At 40.5% G+C, this 17,310-nt stretch overlaps 1 protein-coding gene across 3 annotated transcripts in view; it reads right to left on the minus strand.

Annotated features, from left to right (window-relative positions):
- INTS9 (integrator complex subunit 9) overlaps positions 1–17,310 on the minus strand; it is a 101,217-nt gene that overhangs the window by 48,803 nt on the left and 35,104 nt on the right. For all 3 annotated transcript variants that reach the window (XR_007151414.1, XM_047854898.1, XM_047854897.1), the window contains exons 3-6: positions 12,753–12,813; positions 9,360–9,422; positions 4,746–4,885; positions 2,665–2,751 (exon numbers count right to left, since the gene is read on the minus strand). Coding sequence is in view for 2 of the 3 variants with exons in the window: in XM_047854898.1 (XP_047710854.1) it covers positions 2,665–2,751; positions 4,746–4,885; positions 9,360–9,422; positions 12,753–12,813 (351 nt within the window). In the remaining variant the exon portion in view is untranslated. The remainder of the gene's footprint in view (positions 1–2,664; positions 2,752–4,745; positions 4,886–9,359; positions 9,423–12,752; positions 12,814–17,310) is intronic.

Here is a 17,310-nt window from a genome sequence, read left to right on the forward strand (position 1 = left end):
TATGAAATAATGAAATGAGGTCTTCTCCACTAGTCCAAGTTATTCGGCTTGCTCCTTTACCAAGTTAGCTTTCAACAGTTTCAGATTTTTGCCCACTAGGTGGCGAGATAGCGAATTCAAGGTTTTAATTCAAGGAGCACCCTTCTTTAAAAGGGAGATTTCCTAAGCATCTTAGGAAATAACTTTCAGTCTACCCCTGCAACCTTGCCCTCCCCATCCTCTGCTCCTTCAAGGTCATTTCACCCTTCTCCCTCATAAACGATGGCACTTCTTTTGTAAGTCAGTTATCTCGTTGTATTTTACAAAGAATGGGAGGCAAAGGAAAATTGCCAATGACTCTGCCCAAGGTCACAGAAGAAAAGGCAAAATAAGGACATGGGACTTCCTAAGACTTGGCCCAGGGTTTGGGAGCCAGGAAACAGTGACCTTTGAACATCACTTCTGGTGTGCCAAAATTATTTGTGGAAGAATACTGTAAGGGGTATAAATTTAAAAGGAGGAAATAAGGGCCAATGTGTACATGTTCCATGGGGAAAGAGAACAAAGTCCTAAAATTTCTAAGGCGGGAAATGCACACAGCTAGGTCTGATGTGCTCCAGTGGGCACACAGGAGAGAGAAAGAAAAGGGGAAGGAGGGATAGGAATGGGCAGGAGGAGAGGCAGCTGAGAACAAGAATGCAAAATGAGAAGGGAAAGGGATCTTGTCTTAGGCAGGTGGGTGTACACACAGAAGAGTCAGACACACGTGTGAGTTTTTCCTACCATGAAGCCATACAGACACCATATCCCTAAATCACAGAAATCGAGACCCAAACAATATCCATAAAACAGAGGAGAAAAATGAGCACAGTTACACATACTTCCTCCTCTCCTCACCTGAGGGGGCTCACATGCACTCAAAAAGTGACATGTGTGCCCTCAAGGCAGCCCGGCATAATGGTTAAAAGCACAAACTCTGGAACCAGGCTAGCCCTACTGCCTGGGTTCTAATTGAAATCCTACCACTCACTAGTTGGCTGACCTTGAGCAAGTTACTTAACCTATCTGTGCCTGTTTTCTCTTCTGCAAAATGATGTTATAGAACTAAATAAATTAAGTAAAATGCTGAGACTTTAAGTGAATTAAGAAAAACAAGTGTCTGGCACACAGTGTAAGTTAAATAAAACAACACATACACAGAGGAAACTCATATGCTCAAACTCTGAAAGAGTTACAGTATAAAAACAAAGCATATTCTCTTAGCTACACATACATATTTTTGTAGAAGGAACAGTCACAAAAACTAAGACATTCTAAAGCTTAGATAACTAGAGAGCTCACAAATCACTGACCTAGAGGGAAAGAGAACTCAGTGGCAAGGTGGCTGGAAAAGAGTGGACTTGGGCAGGCACACATGGGACACCCACTACTTAAAAAGCCAATGACGAGTTTTTACTCCAGACTCTGGATGCTAGGCCTGGAAGGCTGGGACCACCGTGATGGAGGGTAGGCTCACAGAAACCACAGTATGCTCAGACTGGCTAGGGTCCTCCGCTACTACTGAAACATGAGCATGGAAGTAGAATCAAGCTGCCTCCTTGCCTCTACTATTATATTTCTACTATGTCACCTCTTACGATCTGGTTTTTGATCCTAGCACTCTAGTGAAACTAACCTCCCTGGGACTTCCATTAACCAAGGGTCTTACCTCCATCTTACATGATGATATTTCTGCAGCATCTGATACCAAATGACAAGGCCAGGTGTGGGGAAATTCCCTTTTACCCTGGGCTGCCGCTCAGCTCTCCTCTGATCTTCCTAAGGATGACTTCACAGCCTCTTTCACAATTCATATCAATTCTTCTCCATTCTGTCTTAGAAATTTCTTTATGCTCCCTGCTACTGCCTCCGTTCAGGCTTTTGTTCTCTCCCCTGGGTTTCTGAAAGAGTCCTACACCTGGTCTTTTGCCTCCATCTCTGCACCCAACCCATCTTTCGTGCTGCTTCTAGAGTCACTTTCCCCCAAATGTGTGATCACAACATTCTCCTCCTTACAAACCCCCACAGAGGGACTTCCCACTCTCCATAATACAAAACTCAAAACTTCACACATCAGATTCTTCATTATCTTGCTCCAAGGTACCTCTATAGTTTCATTTCTCACCTCTCAGCTTTCCCACTCTCATCCACCCTGTACTTCTCACTGTTCCCCGAATATACTATATCCTTTCATATAGTGCTGGGACGCACTTCCCGACCTTTTCTATCAGGAAAGTCCTTTTCTTCCTTCAAGACCCACCTTAACTGCCACCTCCTAAGGATGTCCTCATCAGCTTCCCTACACAAAGAGTTCTTCATTCTCTGAGTGCCTATAGCACTGTGACGAGCACCTCTTACAATACATGCCATCCAAAGCTGTAATTTATCTGTCGATGGTCTGACTTCCCATGAACCCCTGAGCACCTCAAAGACAGCGCCAATTGTTTTACTAATTTTAAAAACCTTTTGGACCCTGTACAGTACCTTGGACATGGTCTCTCACAATATATTGGTTGTATCAAACATAGCCCTTCCATAAGATAGGGAGTTCTAACAGTAAAAGTGTAAAGCATAACACAAGGAACAAATGGTACTGTTTCACAAAGCCTATGGGTCTACTGTCAAGGGGAACAGACAGGTCCTCACCGCTGAATATCCTTGTTCTTCCACAAGGAGGCAGACTGAGCCTTGGGCACTCTTTCAATGAAATTCACCAGCTCTTCCATGAGAAGCCTGAGTTTAAAGAAAAAAGTGATGAGCACTCATAGAAAAATGAGAAAAACACCACATTCGTAACATGGTAGCCAAGACGAGTGGGCTTGTCTGCCTTCCCCTTCCCTAATCATTTTTCTCTCTGTTGCATATAAATTTGGACACCCATTCACATAAACCTGAACAGAAACCCAACCATCTCGTTGAATTTCCATGTTAGACATTTCGAACATAAATGATTTAATTCACCTTTAAAACAAGCCTGGCATGTATCTTATCTTTGGCCACTGAAATATACAAGCCCATGGTTTAGCTCTCATTCTTAAGATCTCTGCCTTAATGGAACTAAAAATATGAAAGGAGGAAAAGCCAAATGACTGTGAAGTACCTGATTTTGGTGGCAGCAGGGGTAGGGTAGGATTGTTTTTTTAATGACAATATTAAGTGGAAATTTTACACTGGAAAAGCACGTTTTCTTGACATGCGTTTTGGGAATTTACAAAATTCCACATGGAAGAATACTCTTAAGAATTAATCCTAAAAGCCTAACTCAAGACTTGCAAAAGGACAGGTTCTGTGTGCAGATCATGAGATAGATTACCACAAAATCACAACAGAGGGGAACCTACGAAATGCTTTACTCGAGTGGATCGATGATGCAATGTGCTCTGAGAAGTGCATGGCAGAGACCTGTGAGAATCCTGGATGACTAGAGGATGACCAAAATGCGAGAAAAAGATTTTCAACATCTTGACTCCCCTTTCAGAACGCAGTAGAGAGGACCCATATTGACTCAAATCCTCTCCCAATCAACATAGAGATATGGTAGGCTGTAGTTTTACTAGCACTTGAACGTTGAACAACTTCATTTCATTTCCATCGATTTATTTATTCCCCATCCCATCTCCTTTCATCTTCAAGGAGCAGCACTAGTTCTAGCACATTCAAAGATCTGGGACCCAGGCACATTATCGTTCTGGCTGGAGTTCCTGGAGAACAGTCTGGCGTGTCCTTCCTCATGCTTTAACCTTTTCAGAGTAGAGTCTGATGCTTTCAGCTTATCCTCTCATTATCAGTGATCCACCACCATGTGTTTGCCTTTCCTATAATGTCCCTTCCTCAGATCTCCAGGCTTCTCCTGTACACATGAAATGTTCTTTAACGTGAGCGGACACAAAAAACAAGGACACATTTGGTTTTCTTTCTGGTAATTCCATCTTGTACTTTTGCAAGACACTGGAACCTGAAGCTAAGAGTCTGTATCAACACCTCGATCCTGTATTTTGAGCCTTGCTAGTTTCACTTTATACCATACTTGTTAGTCTGCTTCAACATAATTCTTTTTTCTGGGGTAGGTAATTTTCTTCACGTGATTTTTCTCTCACTAAATGATGCTATAGGTACTGGCAGCAACCACTTGCATCGTGAAGGCTTGGGAGGGGCAGAGGAAGAGACAGCAGAGCATTCGCAGAGACAAAGGCAGGCTCCTTTTACTCCTTAGAGCTCTGAGTTTCACCCTGTCACAAGTACAGTCAACTTAACCATCTAATTACTTATCCTGTTTTCTACAAGCTGTCTCCATTTACAGTCTGTGCTAAATCATACAGGGAGGAAATTCTGAAAGCAAAGTAATACGATCTCTTCTTTTCTTCAATAGGCTATGCTCCTTTCTCCTAAAGCTCTTTGCATTACATCTTTGTGACATCTTACTCAACATTACCTCCCCTAATTAGGGTCATCTGCACAGAGGACCTGTCTCTGCGAACACCTTCTTCCACTCTTTGTTTCAAAAAACCAAACAAAAGACTGAGACTACTTGCTGCATTAATCTTGAGGCAATTCCAATGAATGCTTGTTTTATTTGTGGAGAGTAGTCTACTCACACCAATTCTACTTCTGGGTTAGCTGCTCAGAAGGAAACACCAATCACTCTTGGCACAACATTCTGTTAAATGGTCACCAAGGAAGGAAGGAGTTCTTCAGCCACTTTCTGCTGGGAGAATAAATACTCTCACCTGCCAATCTGGACGGTGGGCTCTGTGGCATACACTGTGCCTGTGAAACCAGTGTGCTCAGTGATGTAGGGCAGTGCCATCATGCAGTGGTAGTTAGAGATGAGGATCACATCTACCGTAGACAGATCTATTAGCTCGGTCTGAAAAGAAAGGGGAGGGAATGATACATATCTGTTCAGGGCACATAGATCAACATGATGTGACTGAAAAATGATGCTGTCAGAATGCAGAGGAGTTGTTCTTGTACTACAGAATAATGATGCCTTTCACGCAACGCTTCTATTCTCTCATTTTGGGATGTTTCCTAATGTTGGCATTAAGTAGCAGGACAGGATGGCTAACAGCGAGAACGCAGCCAGTCAGTGCACCAGCAGCGCTCAGATTTTACCGAAATAGAGTTCCGAGTTAGGCAGATGAGGGAAAATGACAACAGGACGTCTCAGCAGCTGCTGCCTAGCACGTGCAACCAGGTACCGTGAAGCAGAAAGAGCATGACAGAAGCCGTGAGGGGAATTCGAATCTAATGCACCACTGCCATGGATTACTGGTGACAGAGGGAGCAGCTTAGGCACAAACTAGCCCTTCACAAGGCAAATGCAGGAGGAAACTCCTTTTTCTTCTAGAGGGAAATTTTGACCACTAGTGCTGGATATAGATCCAAAACAAATCTAGTGTCAGAATCACAAAAGGAAATTATACTGTCATATTCTGCCCTAGCCTTAACCTTAAATTTACCTTTTACTCCACTATTAAGGTCACATGAAAAGGGAAAGACAGGTTGGCAGGTGAGGGAAAATGCCACTCGTGTTTAGTAAACTTTATGAAAACTCTTTCAGCAGAAAGGAATGTTTCCCCATATATTTAAGTCCTACTTGTCCTTTAAAGCTTAATTCACTTCCTCTGTTAAACCTTCCTGATTTGCCCAGATTAAAAAAACACAATTCTTTCTCAGAATTACCAAGGCATTTTCTGGAAGCCCTTTTTTTTTTTTTTTTTTAAGTTTATTTATTATGGGGGGGGGGGGAGAGAGAGAGAGAGAGAGAGTGAGTGAAAGTGAGTGAGTTTGGGAGGGCAGAGAGACAGAGGGAGAGAATCCCAAGAAGGTTCTGCACTATCCGCCTGATGTGGGGCTTGAACTCACAAACTGAGATGATGACCTGAGCCAAAGCTGGATGCTCAACCAACTGAGCCACCCAGGTGTCTCTAGGTAGATGCCCCTCTTATGACTGTTGCCATTCTGTAAAACAGCTCCTCAAAGCACCACTTTGTCCCTCCAATATTAAATGTCTCTGAGGGTAAGAATCCTGTGTGACTCATCTCTGTCCCCTCCCAGTTGTGGTAGCCAAGTGCAAAACAGGCCTAGGTGCACTGCTATTGGAGGAATGCATCATTAGAACTGGCACTTTCTGTGGGAAAAGTGAATTGCGATTATTCAGAGACATTGTCTCAATCACTAAAGTTACCTCTGAGAAATTGTATGGTGTACTAAGGACAGCATAGGGTAAGTCAAGGAAGTGTTTTAGTTGGGAGAATGGGTTGTTGAGCTATTATGTCTCCCACAGAGAAGAAGTAAGAACAAAGAGCTCTGTGCCATCTTGCAAATAATAGAGACAGTTTGCCATTTTGGCTGTGGGTATTTTCTGGTTGAATGGCTTTACATACAAAGTAAGTTAATTTAATAAAGCCGCCAAGAGATAATCAGCTCCTGAGGACAGCATGTAGATTAGAGGTCAGAAGTTACTCACTCCTAGGGCAATGGCAATCTGTGTGAATAAAATGCCTAATGACAGTAACAGCTAATTTACACCACCCTTAACTCCATGTGTGCATTGCACTTCCAGGACAATATCCTCATAAGGAAGGGTCATGTAACATTCCAATAGTTCTATTCCCTACTACCTCTCTAGAACCATTCTTAAACAAATAAGAAAATTAAGACATAATCGCAGAGTGACAGATCCAGAAGAAAACAAGGGAATGCCTGGGTGGCTCAATCAGTTAAGTGTCTGACTCTTGATTTCGGTTCAGGTCATGATCTCACAGTTTGTGGGATTGAGCCCTGTGTCAGGCTCTGTGCTGGCACTGTGGAGCCTGCTTGGGATTCTTTCTCTCCCTTTCTCTCTGCCCTTCCCCACCACCGCCCCCCCCCCAAATAAATAAATAAACTTAAAAAAAAAAACTTTAGAAAACAAGAAAACAACGGTTGAAACAACAAGAAAGCTCAAAAGCATCTCCTTTCCCTCTTGCACAGAGAAACTGGGTGAGTTTGAAATTTCTCTTTAATATGTAAGAGTCAGCCCACAGAGTCTAGAATGATTAGAAATTTGGTAAGGACAGCTAGAAGAAAAAAATATATGTATACATATATATTCTGTCTGTATATATATCAGGGGTGCCTACATAAGCATTTTTCCTGAGAAATAAATTTAACATCCAAACCATGTTTATATACTCGCATTTATGTTTTTGTTTACATTCTTTCACTCAAAATCCAATAAAGATTATTTTAATTTTAAACTTGTTGTATATAGACATTTGGGTTCTATAGACCATGAATTGGGTCAAACACTCATAATTTATTGGTTTCTTACTATATTGCCCTAGACTTTATACTCAGTCTACAGTGTGGACTTAGGCAGATACAAAAATATTTAAGGTAGTTGCACTAGATTTTAAATTCCAGGAAGACTGGGATTAGCTCACCTATAAGTTTCTGAAGACTGCACTGGAATAAGTATATCTGTCCTGATTCTGTGACTCTCCTATTTTCTCCCAATCATACAATGCCCTGCCTCTACCTTAAAATAGTGACTATTACTAACTTGACACAAACTACAAGACAATACAAGCTGAAAAAACTTACATAGCTCTAGAAGCCTAAATATATCAATAATCCTTTAGCCAAGCAAAAGGTGAACTGTGAAATAGTAATTTTTTAAAAATGTTTATTTAAAACATTTAAATGAGAGAGACAGAGCATGAGCAGGGGAGGGGCAGAGAGAGAGGGAGACACAGAATCCAAAGCAGGTCCAGCCTCTGAGCTATCAGCACAGAGCCTGACGCGGGGTTCGAACTCACGGACCGCGAGATCGTGACCTGGCTGAAGTCGGACGCTTAACCGACTGAGCCAACCAGGTGCCCAAAATACGAATTGTTTAATTCCAATTTCTAATTGATTAGTACTCCATGGAGCAGGTCTGAAAGTCATCAGAACACCAATTCATAAATTCTACACTGTGGTCCATAAACTGAAGGTTGCTGCAGTCAGTGCCATATGTAGCAAGCTGAAAATAAATGCAGCACCTGGGATTAGGAATCTTTGAACAGATGGGGACCTGCCCCACCAATTCCTAAATGACAAATGAAGGTGACAAAAGATTTGAATAGCAGTTAGGAAGAGCTCAGGATTCTTGGCAACTCTTTACCTTCACTGTTTCTCTTACTACTTTATCTCAAACTTGTTCCCTTGTCTGCCACCTTCAGTTACCAATCTTGCTCCACAACTCCAAAAGGGCACATACACATACTTCAACGAGAGAAAACAAGTTTATCTACAGAATATCAAAGAAGGTGTTAAAATGGAAAGAGACGGAGAAAGAGTACAAAAATAAGGGAAATAGTACTTCAAATTTTCTTCTGGCACTGAATTGTGACAGTATTTTCTAGAGGCACCATAATCCACTGGGCACATGGAAAGAACAGGATGGTAGCTTCTCACTGATTTCCTTAGGAACCTGGGACTAGTTACTGGCCTCCCTATACTTTGTCTGTTGAGAATGCCATCTAGACTGCTCTAGAGATCAGGACTCTGTCAACTGAGATCACTTAGCTGCATTTAAAGTGAATGGGGCAGGGGCACGCCTGGGTGGCTCAGTTGGTTAAGTGTCCGACTTCGGCTCAGGTCATGATCTCATGGTTCCTCAGTTTGAGTCACGTGTTGGGCTCTGTGCTGACAGCTTGGAGCCTGGAGCCTCCTTCGGGTTCTCTGTCCCTCTCTCTCTAACCCTCTGCCACTCGCCTCTCTGTCTCTCTCTCAAAAATAAATAAAAACAAGGAAACAAAAAATTAAAATGAATGGAAACTGACCTTTGTTTTCTTTAAAATGATAAAACTGACCCCAAACTCTTAAAACAAGTGTCACTGTGATGATAATATGTAAGTGAATAGGTATCCGTGGCTCAATTCAGAATCTGTGAATTTCAAGCAATATTTGATATTACAGTTTACTGTATTGGTTGAATAACAGCAATTCCCAATTACCCACTGTAAGCAAGACTACAAACAGTATGGCTAATCTAAGACACAGGGATATAATTACAAAACTGAAAGGCTTGAGTTATTTCTGTATCATGCTCAGAACTATGCCCTGGTACAAGTGTCAGTGGGGATTATAGAAAGAGCTAGGAATACAAAAAGGAGAGTTAAATTTCTTACAGATAATATAAAAGGCTCCTAAATGATTATGTTTTAGTTGCATGATAATGTACCTGGAATAATAGATTCATTTCATTTTGAAAACAGAAAGCTAAGCCCCTTAAGATTATTTCTTGACTTCCATTTTGAGAGATGACAAGATATGCTTTGTTTCTACAATAAGAATCACTTTCATCTTACCTCTGGCAAGCAGAATTCAGGCACAGAATCCACAAATACATGACCTGAGCACTCTTTTAATTCCTAAAAGAAACCAAAAGGAAAAAATTCTAGGAAGAGATATCTAACAGATATAGCACCAAAGAAACTTCATCCCCAAACCAAACTTTCCATGAAGAATCAGACTGCTAGAGAGTTGGAGGGAAGTCGGAAGGTTATTCAGGCGAACTGCTTTCGTGTTTAGGCTCAGGGAGGTTAAGTGTCTTATGCAGGATAAAAAACGCTGGTTGGTGGCTGACTTGGGGCTTGAATGCGCATTTCTCGATGTCTCTTCAAGCATGTGTGGATATACGCTGCTTTCTAAATCACAATGCAGTGCTTCCCAAGTAATAGTTACATAGCCTATACCAGCAATATCAGAATCATCTGGGAACGCTGATGGAAGTAAAGATTCCTAGGCTCCATCAAGGGATTAGAAATCTGGATATGAGGCCTTGAAAGCTATATTTATAATAAGCACCTCTAATGATTTTGTCATGCAATCAGGTTAGGAGTCCTGGCCAAGGACAAACGACTTAGAGGCTTTTTCTCCTCCTACCAAGGATCGAGGGGTGAGGGACAAGGGGCAAGCAAGGAGGGAGATGAAGCGCAGAGGGTAGGGATTAAACCACCACCACTACTATCACCTCTGTGAACGTAACCTTTGTCCTCACGGAGCACACAATTCATTTGGGATTATAAACCACATGTATTTATTCAAAAGAAAAAAGTACACTTATATAGAAAGAGAATATAGTACAATTCCCTACTCTGCTTGTGCCCTACCATATTTAATATGTCTTAGTTTGAATTCCCTCATAAACAGACCTTGAGAAAATGGTGAGTGCAAGCTAACACGGAAGTGCTGAAAAAAGGGCAGGAGGATGGGCGCCCTGATGGGCGATCAGGGGAAAGGAAGGGGGCTGATCATGGGTATGTTACTAAGCTGTACCCCACTGTGGGCAGCTGGGACTTCTTCCCATGGGGAACTCTGAGAAATGGTGTGAAACACACACCTCGGAGTTACCCTCCTCAGAGGCAACGGATCTAGGATATTTATTTACATGGTAACTCCTGCATTTGTGCAGCTTCAGGGGAAAACTCTCCGGCAGACTCATCCAGGTATGGGCAGCTGAAATTATGACAGAGCAGCACACTGAAGAGGCACGAGGGGGCCACCTATGGGGTCTGCTACAAATGCCTCCAGAAAGACACTCGAGTGGCTATCTTCCCACATTATACTTGAAACTGAAATCTGTGGAGGATTTTTTGCTTCATCAAGGTCAAAGTCTTCTGTGACTTTATAAGGAAACCAGTAAAAGTGAGAATTTGCTCGACAGTTTGCTCTTTCCAGAAAAAGAAAAATACTGTTAGAATTTTGTTCCATCATGTTTTCATTAGTCATTGAACATGTATTTCTATATATTCATATACAAGTGTCTTTACACATGGGAGCTTGAATGGTTTTATTCTCAATCTTTATCCGAAATTAGGGTATTAACTATGCAATTCTCCTTTTGAATTTTACAGGTCTTATATCAGAACCTTGACAGAAGGTTTCCTCCCCTTACCTTCCACAGTAAACTCTGGTTCCGGTTCCTCTCTTTATAGGACTACCTTTTAAACAGTGAAACATTAAGCCAAAAACAGACTGAAAATAGTTCTTAATTACAATGTACCTGCTAGCTAAAAACAAATGAACAATTATGTTTAATGGGAGAAGATTCCCAACTCCCTTAGGATGAGGTTAAATATGATTAGAGACAAATCATGGGAAATTTCAAAGCCCTGACTGCTCTTAAAGTGGCTATGTAATCTTCTTCTCCATAATGCTACACATCAGGGCATGTCTAGCTCACATGACAGAGCCTCTTCTGACGCTTTCTGGCCTGGAGAAGCATATTTGCATTCCACGCACTTACAGTGCCCCTGTATTTTATTCACCACTCCCTTCTAATGAAATGCTCCCACATACACATGCAAGTCATTTTCGCTCACAATGCACTGGTAATGGGATGCTTCTGAGCCTTTCTCAGGGAATAATGATTTACAGCCAGCAGGAGAGTTAGGCTGAAATCAGGTGCACAGATTTCTGAATGTCACATAATTTTATAGTTGGCTATGAGGGAAACCTGGTTTCAAATTATGCATTTGCCTTGCACTGGAGGTTGGGGTGCAGTTACAGAAATTAATTCTGTAAATAAAAAGATCCCCTCTTTATTTAACAGTACCTATTACAAGAAGGAAATGCCTTATGCGGATGAGTCATTTTGAGGATCTTTAAATTTCTTTAGTCTTTCAATTGTGAAACTTGGGAGAGGAAGAATGATTTAGAGGACTGAGAACAGCATGGATGAGCTTCACAGTTTTTGACCCTCCTTTGCCTGTGATTTTTTTTTTAGGAGAAAAGGTGACTAGATTATAGTTTTAACATTTTTTGTACCTTTGGTCTCTCATTTATAAATTAACTGCCTAAAAACTGGTCGGAGGAAGGAATTATTGTGATGATAATCCAATGTCAAAAATTTAATAGCCTTGAAGAAAAAAGTTATTTAAGTCATTTACTGTAGGGCTAGTCCATGATTAAAGTCAGAGTAGGGCCCCAAATCCTAGATTCCTAGTTGTGTGCTCTCTTTTCATACCTATAAGGTTATCCATTCCAGGCTACCAGGAAAGGCTGGAGTGAGATCCTAGTTCATAGTTTGGAAGGCCCTCAATTTGAATTCACCCAAGATCATGTTACTCTCCCACTCCCCCAAGAACATTGCCTGGGAAGTTAAACACTGGCTTCATAGTCTGTTCCCCACAAGGCAGCAAGAGATCTGATCAGATGATGACACTGCCCTCCTGCAATCTTCCATGGCCTCTCCTCACCCAAAGAGTAAGAACCAAACTTTTTTCAAAGCCCCACCTTCCCTAAGCATGGATAGAAGCAGTTTAAAACTCACATACTTGAGGATTTTAAAGTCTTTTTTTTTTTTTTTTTTTTTAAAGTTTTACTCTTTCCAGTCATGGTGTCAGTCTAGCCTGAAAATAGAATGAATTGGATGGAACTCTCTATCAGTATTACCTTTGAAACTCTCATCGCAATTCTAAAAATAAGTTTTCTTTCTGTGGTGATAAAATGTATTTGCAGCAGAAGTTTTTAGATTTTTACATACGAGCAAATTGGACCTGAATTTGAACACTGAGATTCCCTAAAAGGCTCTTAAAGACAATAATCACCAAGTACTGAAGACCCTACATGGATCTTGGGGTTTTTCTGAGAGAATATATTGAGAAAAAAATGAACCCATCAGTCACAGTACTATACGGTGGCTCTGGTGTGACAAGATGGCTTTCCACTGGGTATAGATATACTTCAGTTATCATTACCTTGTCCAAGAAAGCATTTCCATCCTTTAGGGACCAGCCAGGAAGATTAGACAGCCTGGGACTGCAAAACAAAGATAAAATTATCCTAAATCGATTACAGTCCTCAGTGATTTCATGGTGACTGTTATCATCTCCATAAAGTTAAAAACAGTTTGAAATTACTGGCAACAATGTCCACCCAAAATACTAATCAAAAAGATGAAAGAAAAATAACCACACTGTAGCAAGCTTAAGAATTATGTGGCGATGGAACATTAACAAGCCAAAGAATTTAGCACTCAACTGGGAAAATTAAAAGAATCCTATGCAAAATAATAAAGAGAAAAAAGAAAGATGAGACACTAGAGCATTTTACAGTTTTCCAATTACTGCCCCTGACTTCACCCTGCTTGTGCCTGACAACAAGCCTGTGGGGAAGGCTAAACAGGATCATCATACTGTGGATGAGAAAACAGACTCAGAGGGGTCAGGTGCTCTGACAAGAACACTTAGCTGCCTATCAGTCTGAATTCACTGCAAATAAAAATACAGTACCTGAATTCTGGTCAAGTCCACATTCCACATTCACTGCTTATAAGTGGATTAGTCACTTTGCACCTGTGGCTTGGGTTTCCAAATCTGGAAAACGAACCTAGTTTTCCTGAGTGTTACAAAATGACAGCATAGGTGAGTAATTTCTAGGAGGTGAGGCTCGTTTCACGTGTAGGATACACTAAGAAAGTCTAGATTCAGAAATCATGCACTTCTGGCAATCTCAGGATTTAACTGTGTGCTATCAGTTGACTAGCAGAATTATGCTGAAGGCTGAAAATGCAAATACCTTAGGGAGAAATATGCTGGTTAAAAGAAGAACTTAATGATCAAGGTGTTAGGTGAAGAAAAGCATGTTGGGAGTACAAGTTGGGTGGCAACAGGATTTTAGCGCCTCCTCACAAAATTAGTCTGTAAAGTAAAAATTAAGGGCAAGGTAACAGTGTGGGACTAAAAGACTATAATCAGAAACCAAATTAATATACAGTCCCTTAGCCTCTTGCCAAATAGGTTTATCAAATTCTGACTTTGTAATTAGGTGAAAGAGAATGAAAATAAGAAACATAAATATTGTGAATATTTTCCAATCTTCTAGGAAAGGCTAAAAGCCTGAATAAAAATACACATGCATCTAATTTTAGAAAACAATAGGAATTTGGGGGATAACTATTAATTTTGAAGTAATTCAAAACTTACAGAGAAGTTGTGAGAATGTAAAGACTAGGAAGTCCCACATACGTTTTGCCTACATTCTGTTTACATTTTGCTTTGATTTACCAAAAAGTGAGAATTTTGATTTCATACTTGGGAATGAAAATTACTACTAGCAGAGTAAGTTTGGGTCATATAAGTTATACCTGATAAACTTGTTTTTTAAACTCTGGGAGTTTTCTGCACTAACCTCACAGAAAAATATTCTATCATTAGCTCTTTAATTCCCATCTCGTTTCAAAGTCACGTGTGTCTTCACTTATAGACTTATTTCTTGAAAAATACATTGACTGCCAGGTCAGATTAAAAAAACCAACCATTCAGATAAAAATGTAATGACAAAACAGTGTGAACCCTGTTCTCATTCTGTGCATGCTAGCTCTCTAAAGGAAGGTTGTAAATATTCACTTCCCTTTAAAAGTGAACTGAATCATAGGACATGCATTTTGTTTCCCATCAGACACACAGAAATCAGCCTTCAAATTACAGATAACTGATTCAGTTAGTTGTCTTCAACAAATGATCAGAATGGTACACTGCTTATCAGAGAAATTTGTTTGCTTATTTAGAGAGCGAGAGAGGGAGCAAGAGAGCAAGCAAGAGAGTACAAAAGCCAGAAAGGGGTGGAGGGAGGAAGGGAGGGGGAGGGGGAGGGGGAGTGAGTGAGACAGAGAGAGAGAGAGACAGAGACAGAGTGAACCTTAAGCAGGCTCCACACTTACAATGGAGCCTGACACAAGGCTCAATCCCATGAACCTGGGATCATGACCTGAGCTGAAATCAAGAACTAGACATTCAACCAACTGAGCCACCCAGGAGCCCAAAAATAACTTTTTTAAAAAGTAAAATTTTCAGATACTGTACTTTTTTTTTTTTTAATGTTTATTATTTTGAGAGGGAGCAAGAGAGAAAAAACACAAGTCGGGGAGAGATACAGTGAGAGGAGAGAGGGAATACCAAGCAGGCTCCATGCTGTCAGCGCAGAGTTTGACATGGGGTGTGATCTCATGAACAGTCAGATCATGACCTGAGCTGAAATCAAGAGTCAGACCCATAAGTGACTGAGCCACCCAGGTACCCCCCCAACCTTTTTTATTTTTTTTAAGATTTTATTTTTAAGTAATCTCTACCAACGTGGGACTTGAACTTACAGCCAGCCCCAAGATCAAGAGTCACATACTCTACCAACTGAGCCAGCCAGGTGCTCCTAAGATCCTATAGTTTTAACTCTTGCTAAATACTTTTTTTACACATCAAAGCCTTCTATAAAACACCTGTGGTTATTCTGGATTTGAGAAATTGCCAGTAAATGGGAATGACTGCTCAAAGAGCATGGCCATGTTATAACAATAGTGCCAAAAATAAGGGCCACAGACGTGTCACCAAATGGCAAAGGGATGCTGACTACAGAGATGAAAATATTTACTTAATTAGTTCCACTCAGTTAATGACTAAATCATAAAGAGTCAGTACACTTTAAGCTACCAAAAGGGAAGGGACTTAGGACTTTGCTGTTAATGATTACAGAATTTGTATTAGTTAGTTAGTTAGTTATGTGCACAATGTGGGGGAGGGACTAGTGGAGAGGGAGAGAAAAAATCTTAAGCAGGCTTCACACACAGCGGGGAGCCTGACACAGGGCTCCATCCCACCACCCTGGGATCATGACCTAAGCTGAAATTGAGAGCTGGACATTCAGCTGATTGAGCCACCCAGGGGCCCCTAAGTTTTTAAAAAAAAATTTTTTTTTACATTTATTTATTTTTGAGAAACAGAGTGAGACAAAGCGTGAGCGGGGGAGGGGCAGAGAGAGAAGGAGACACAGAAACTGAAGCAGGCTCCAGGCTCTAAGCAAGCAGTCAGCACAGAGCCTGATGTGGGGCTCGAACCCACAAACTGTGAGATCATGACCTGAGCCGAAGTCGGACGCTCAACCGACTGAGCCACCCAGGCACCCCCTAAGTTTTTTAAAGCAAGGAAAAAGAAGTGTCTCCATAGAAATATACCTTAATAAAATATGAGAGGTGAAGATATTAGATAAATTATGATTATAGATTAACACATCTTTGCATCCCCTATTTAATAATTTCTTAGAAAAGAATGCCATTAAAAATATTATAGTCGAGAAAAAACATGTATACAAGATCTTTTTCAGTATTTTATATTACTGACTGACAGCATTAAATTAGATTTAGGTGTACAATATATTGATCTGACAATTCTACATATTACTAAATGCTCACCATGAGAACTGTAGTCACCAGATTACCATACATTACAATATTAATGACTGTCCTTTTCGTCTCTGTGACTTATTTACTTAATAACTGGAAGTCTGTGCCTCTTAATCCCCTTCCCCTGTTTATTTAATTTTTTTTTTAAATAAGTAAAATATTATCGGGGTGTCTGGGTGGCTCAGTCGGTTAAGCGTCTGACTCTTGATTTTGGCTCATGTCATGATCGTGGGATTGGGTCTCATGTTGGGCCCTGTGCTGGCAGCACAGAGCCTGCTTGGGATTCTCCTTCTCTCTCTACCCTCCCCCGCTCATTCTCTCTCTCAAAATAAATATTTTTTTAAGTATAAAAATTAGGTAAAATATTCCCATAAGTAAATAAATAACCCAAGGCATTTAAAAGTAATCTGTTACCTAACAAAATAGCAAAAGTTAGAATGAACATGGTATGCAATTCATTTTCCCCTTATACTTTTTCATTTTTCCAAATGCCTATTTTGAAATGTATTACTTTTATAATCAGAAAATAATCTAAGAGGCATGACTACATTCATTCATTCAAATAATATTTAAAAAAAGCTTACTCTGAGCCAAGTATACAAAGTGCACATAACAATGTACTGTAATGTAATGACAGTTCAAAATAAACCTTGAGTTTTAGGAGTTTGCTCTTTAGTAAAGCGAGATGGTAAACAGCAATTAAACAGAATAAAATAAAAGCATGATGGGGTAAGCAGAAGTGTTACAGGTTCACATAGGAAGGGCACCTTTGACAGCGTGTGGTGTTGTGGGAGAGCTGGGAATAGGAGTTAGGAGGTGAGGGTGGAGGAAGTGTTTCCATAAAAAGGGAACATGGAGGGAAGAACTTCAATATTTGGTGTAGTACTGTAGGAGTATTGTTCATCTTCACTCATTCATTAATGAATATTTATGTGTCAGGCATGCTGGTGATATGATGGTGAACAAAACATACCTGTCCCCAAGTTAGCAGGGAAGACAGACATTACAAGTAATCACACAAATAGAGAAGAAGATACTAAAAATGATGATGCAGGATGGTACAAAATTCCTTAAAGAGGGAC

The sequence above is a fragment of the Prionailurus viverrinus genome, chromosome B1 (assembly GCF_022837055.1).
Source record: "Prionailurus viverrinus isolate Anna chromosome B1, UM_Priviv_1.0, whole genome shotgun sequence".
Classification (NCBI taxonomy): Eukaryota; Metazoa; Chordata; class Mammalia; order Carnivora; family Felidae; genus Prionailurus; species Prionailurus viverrinus.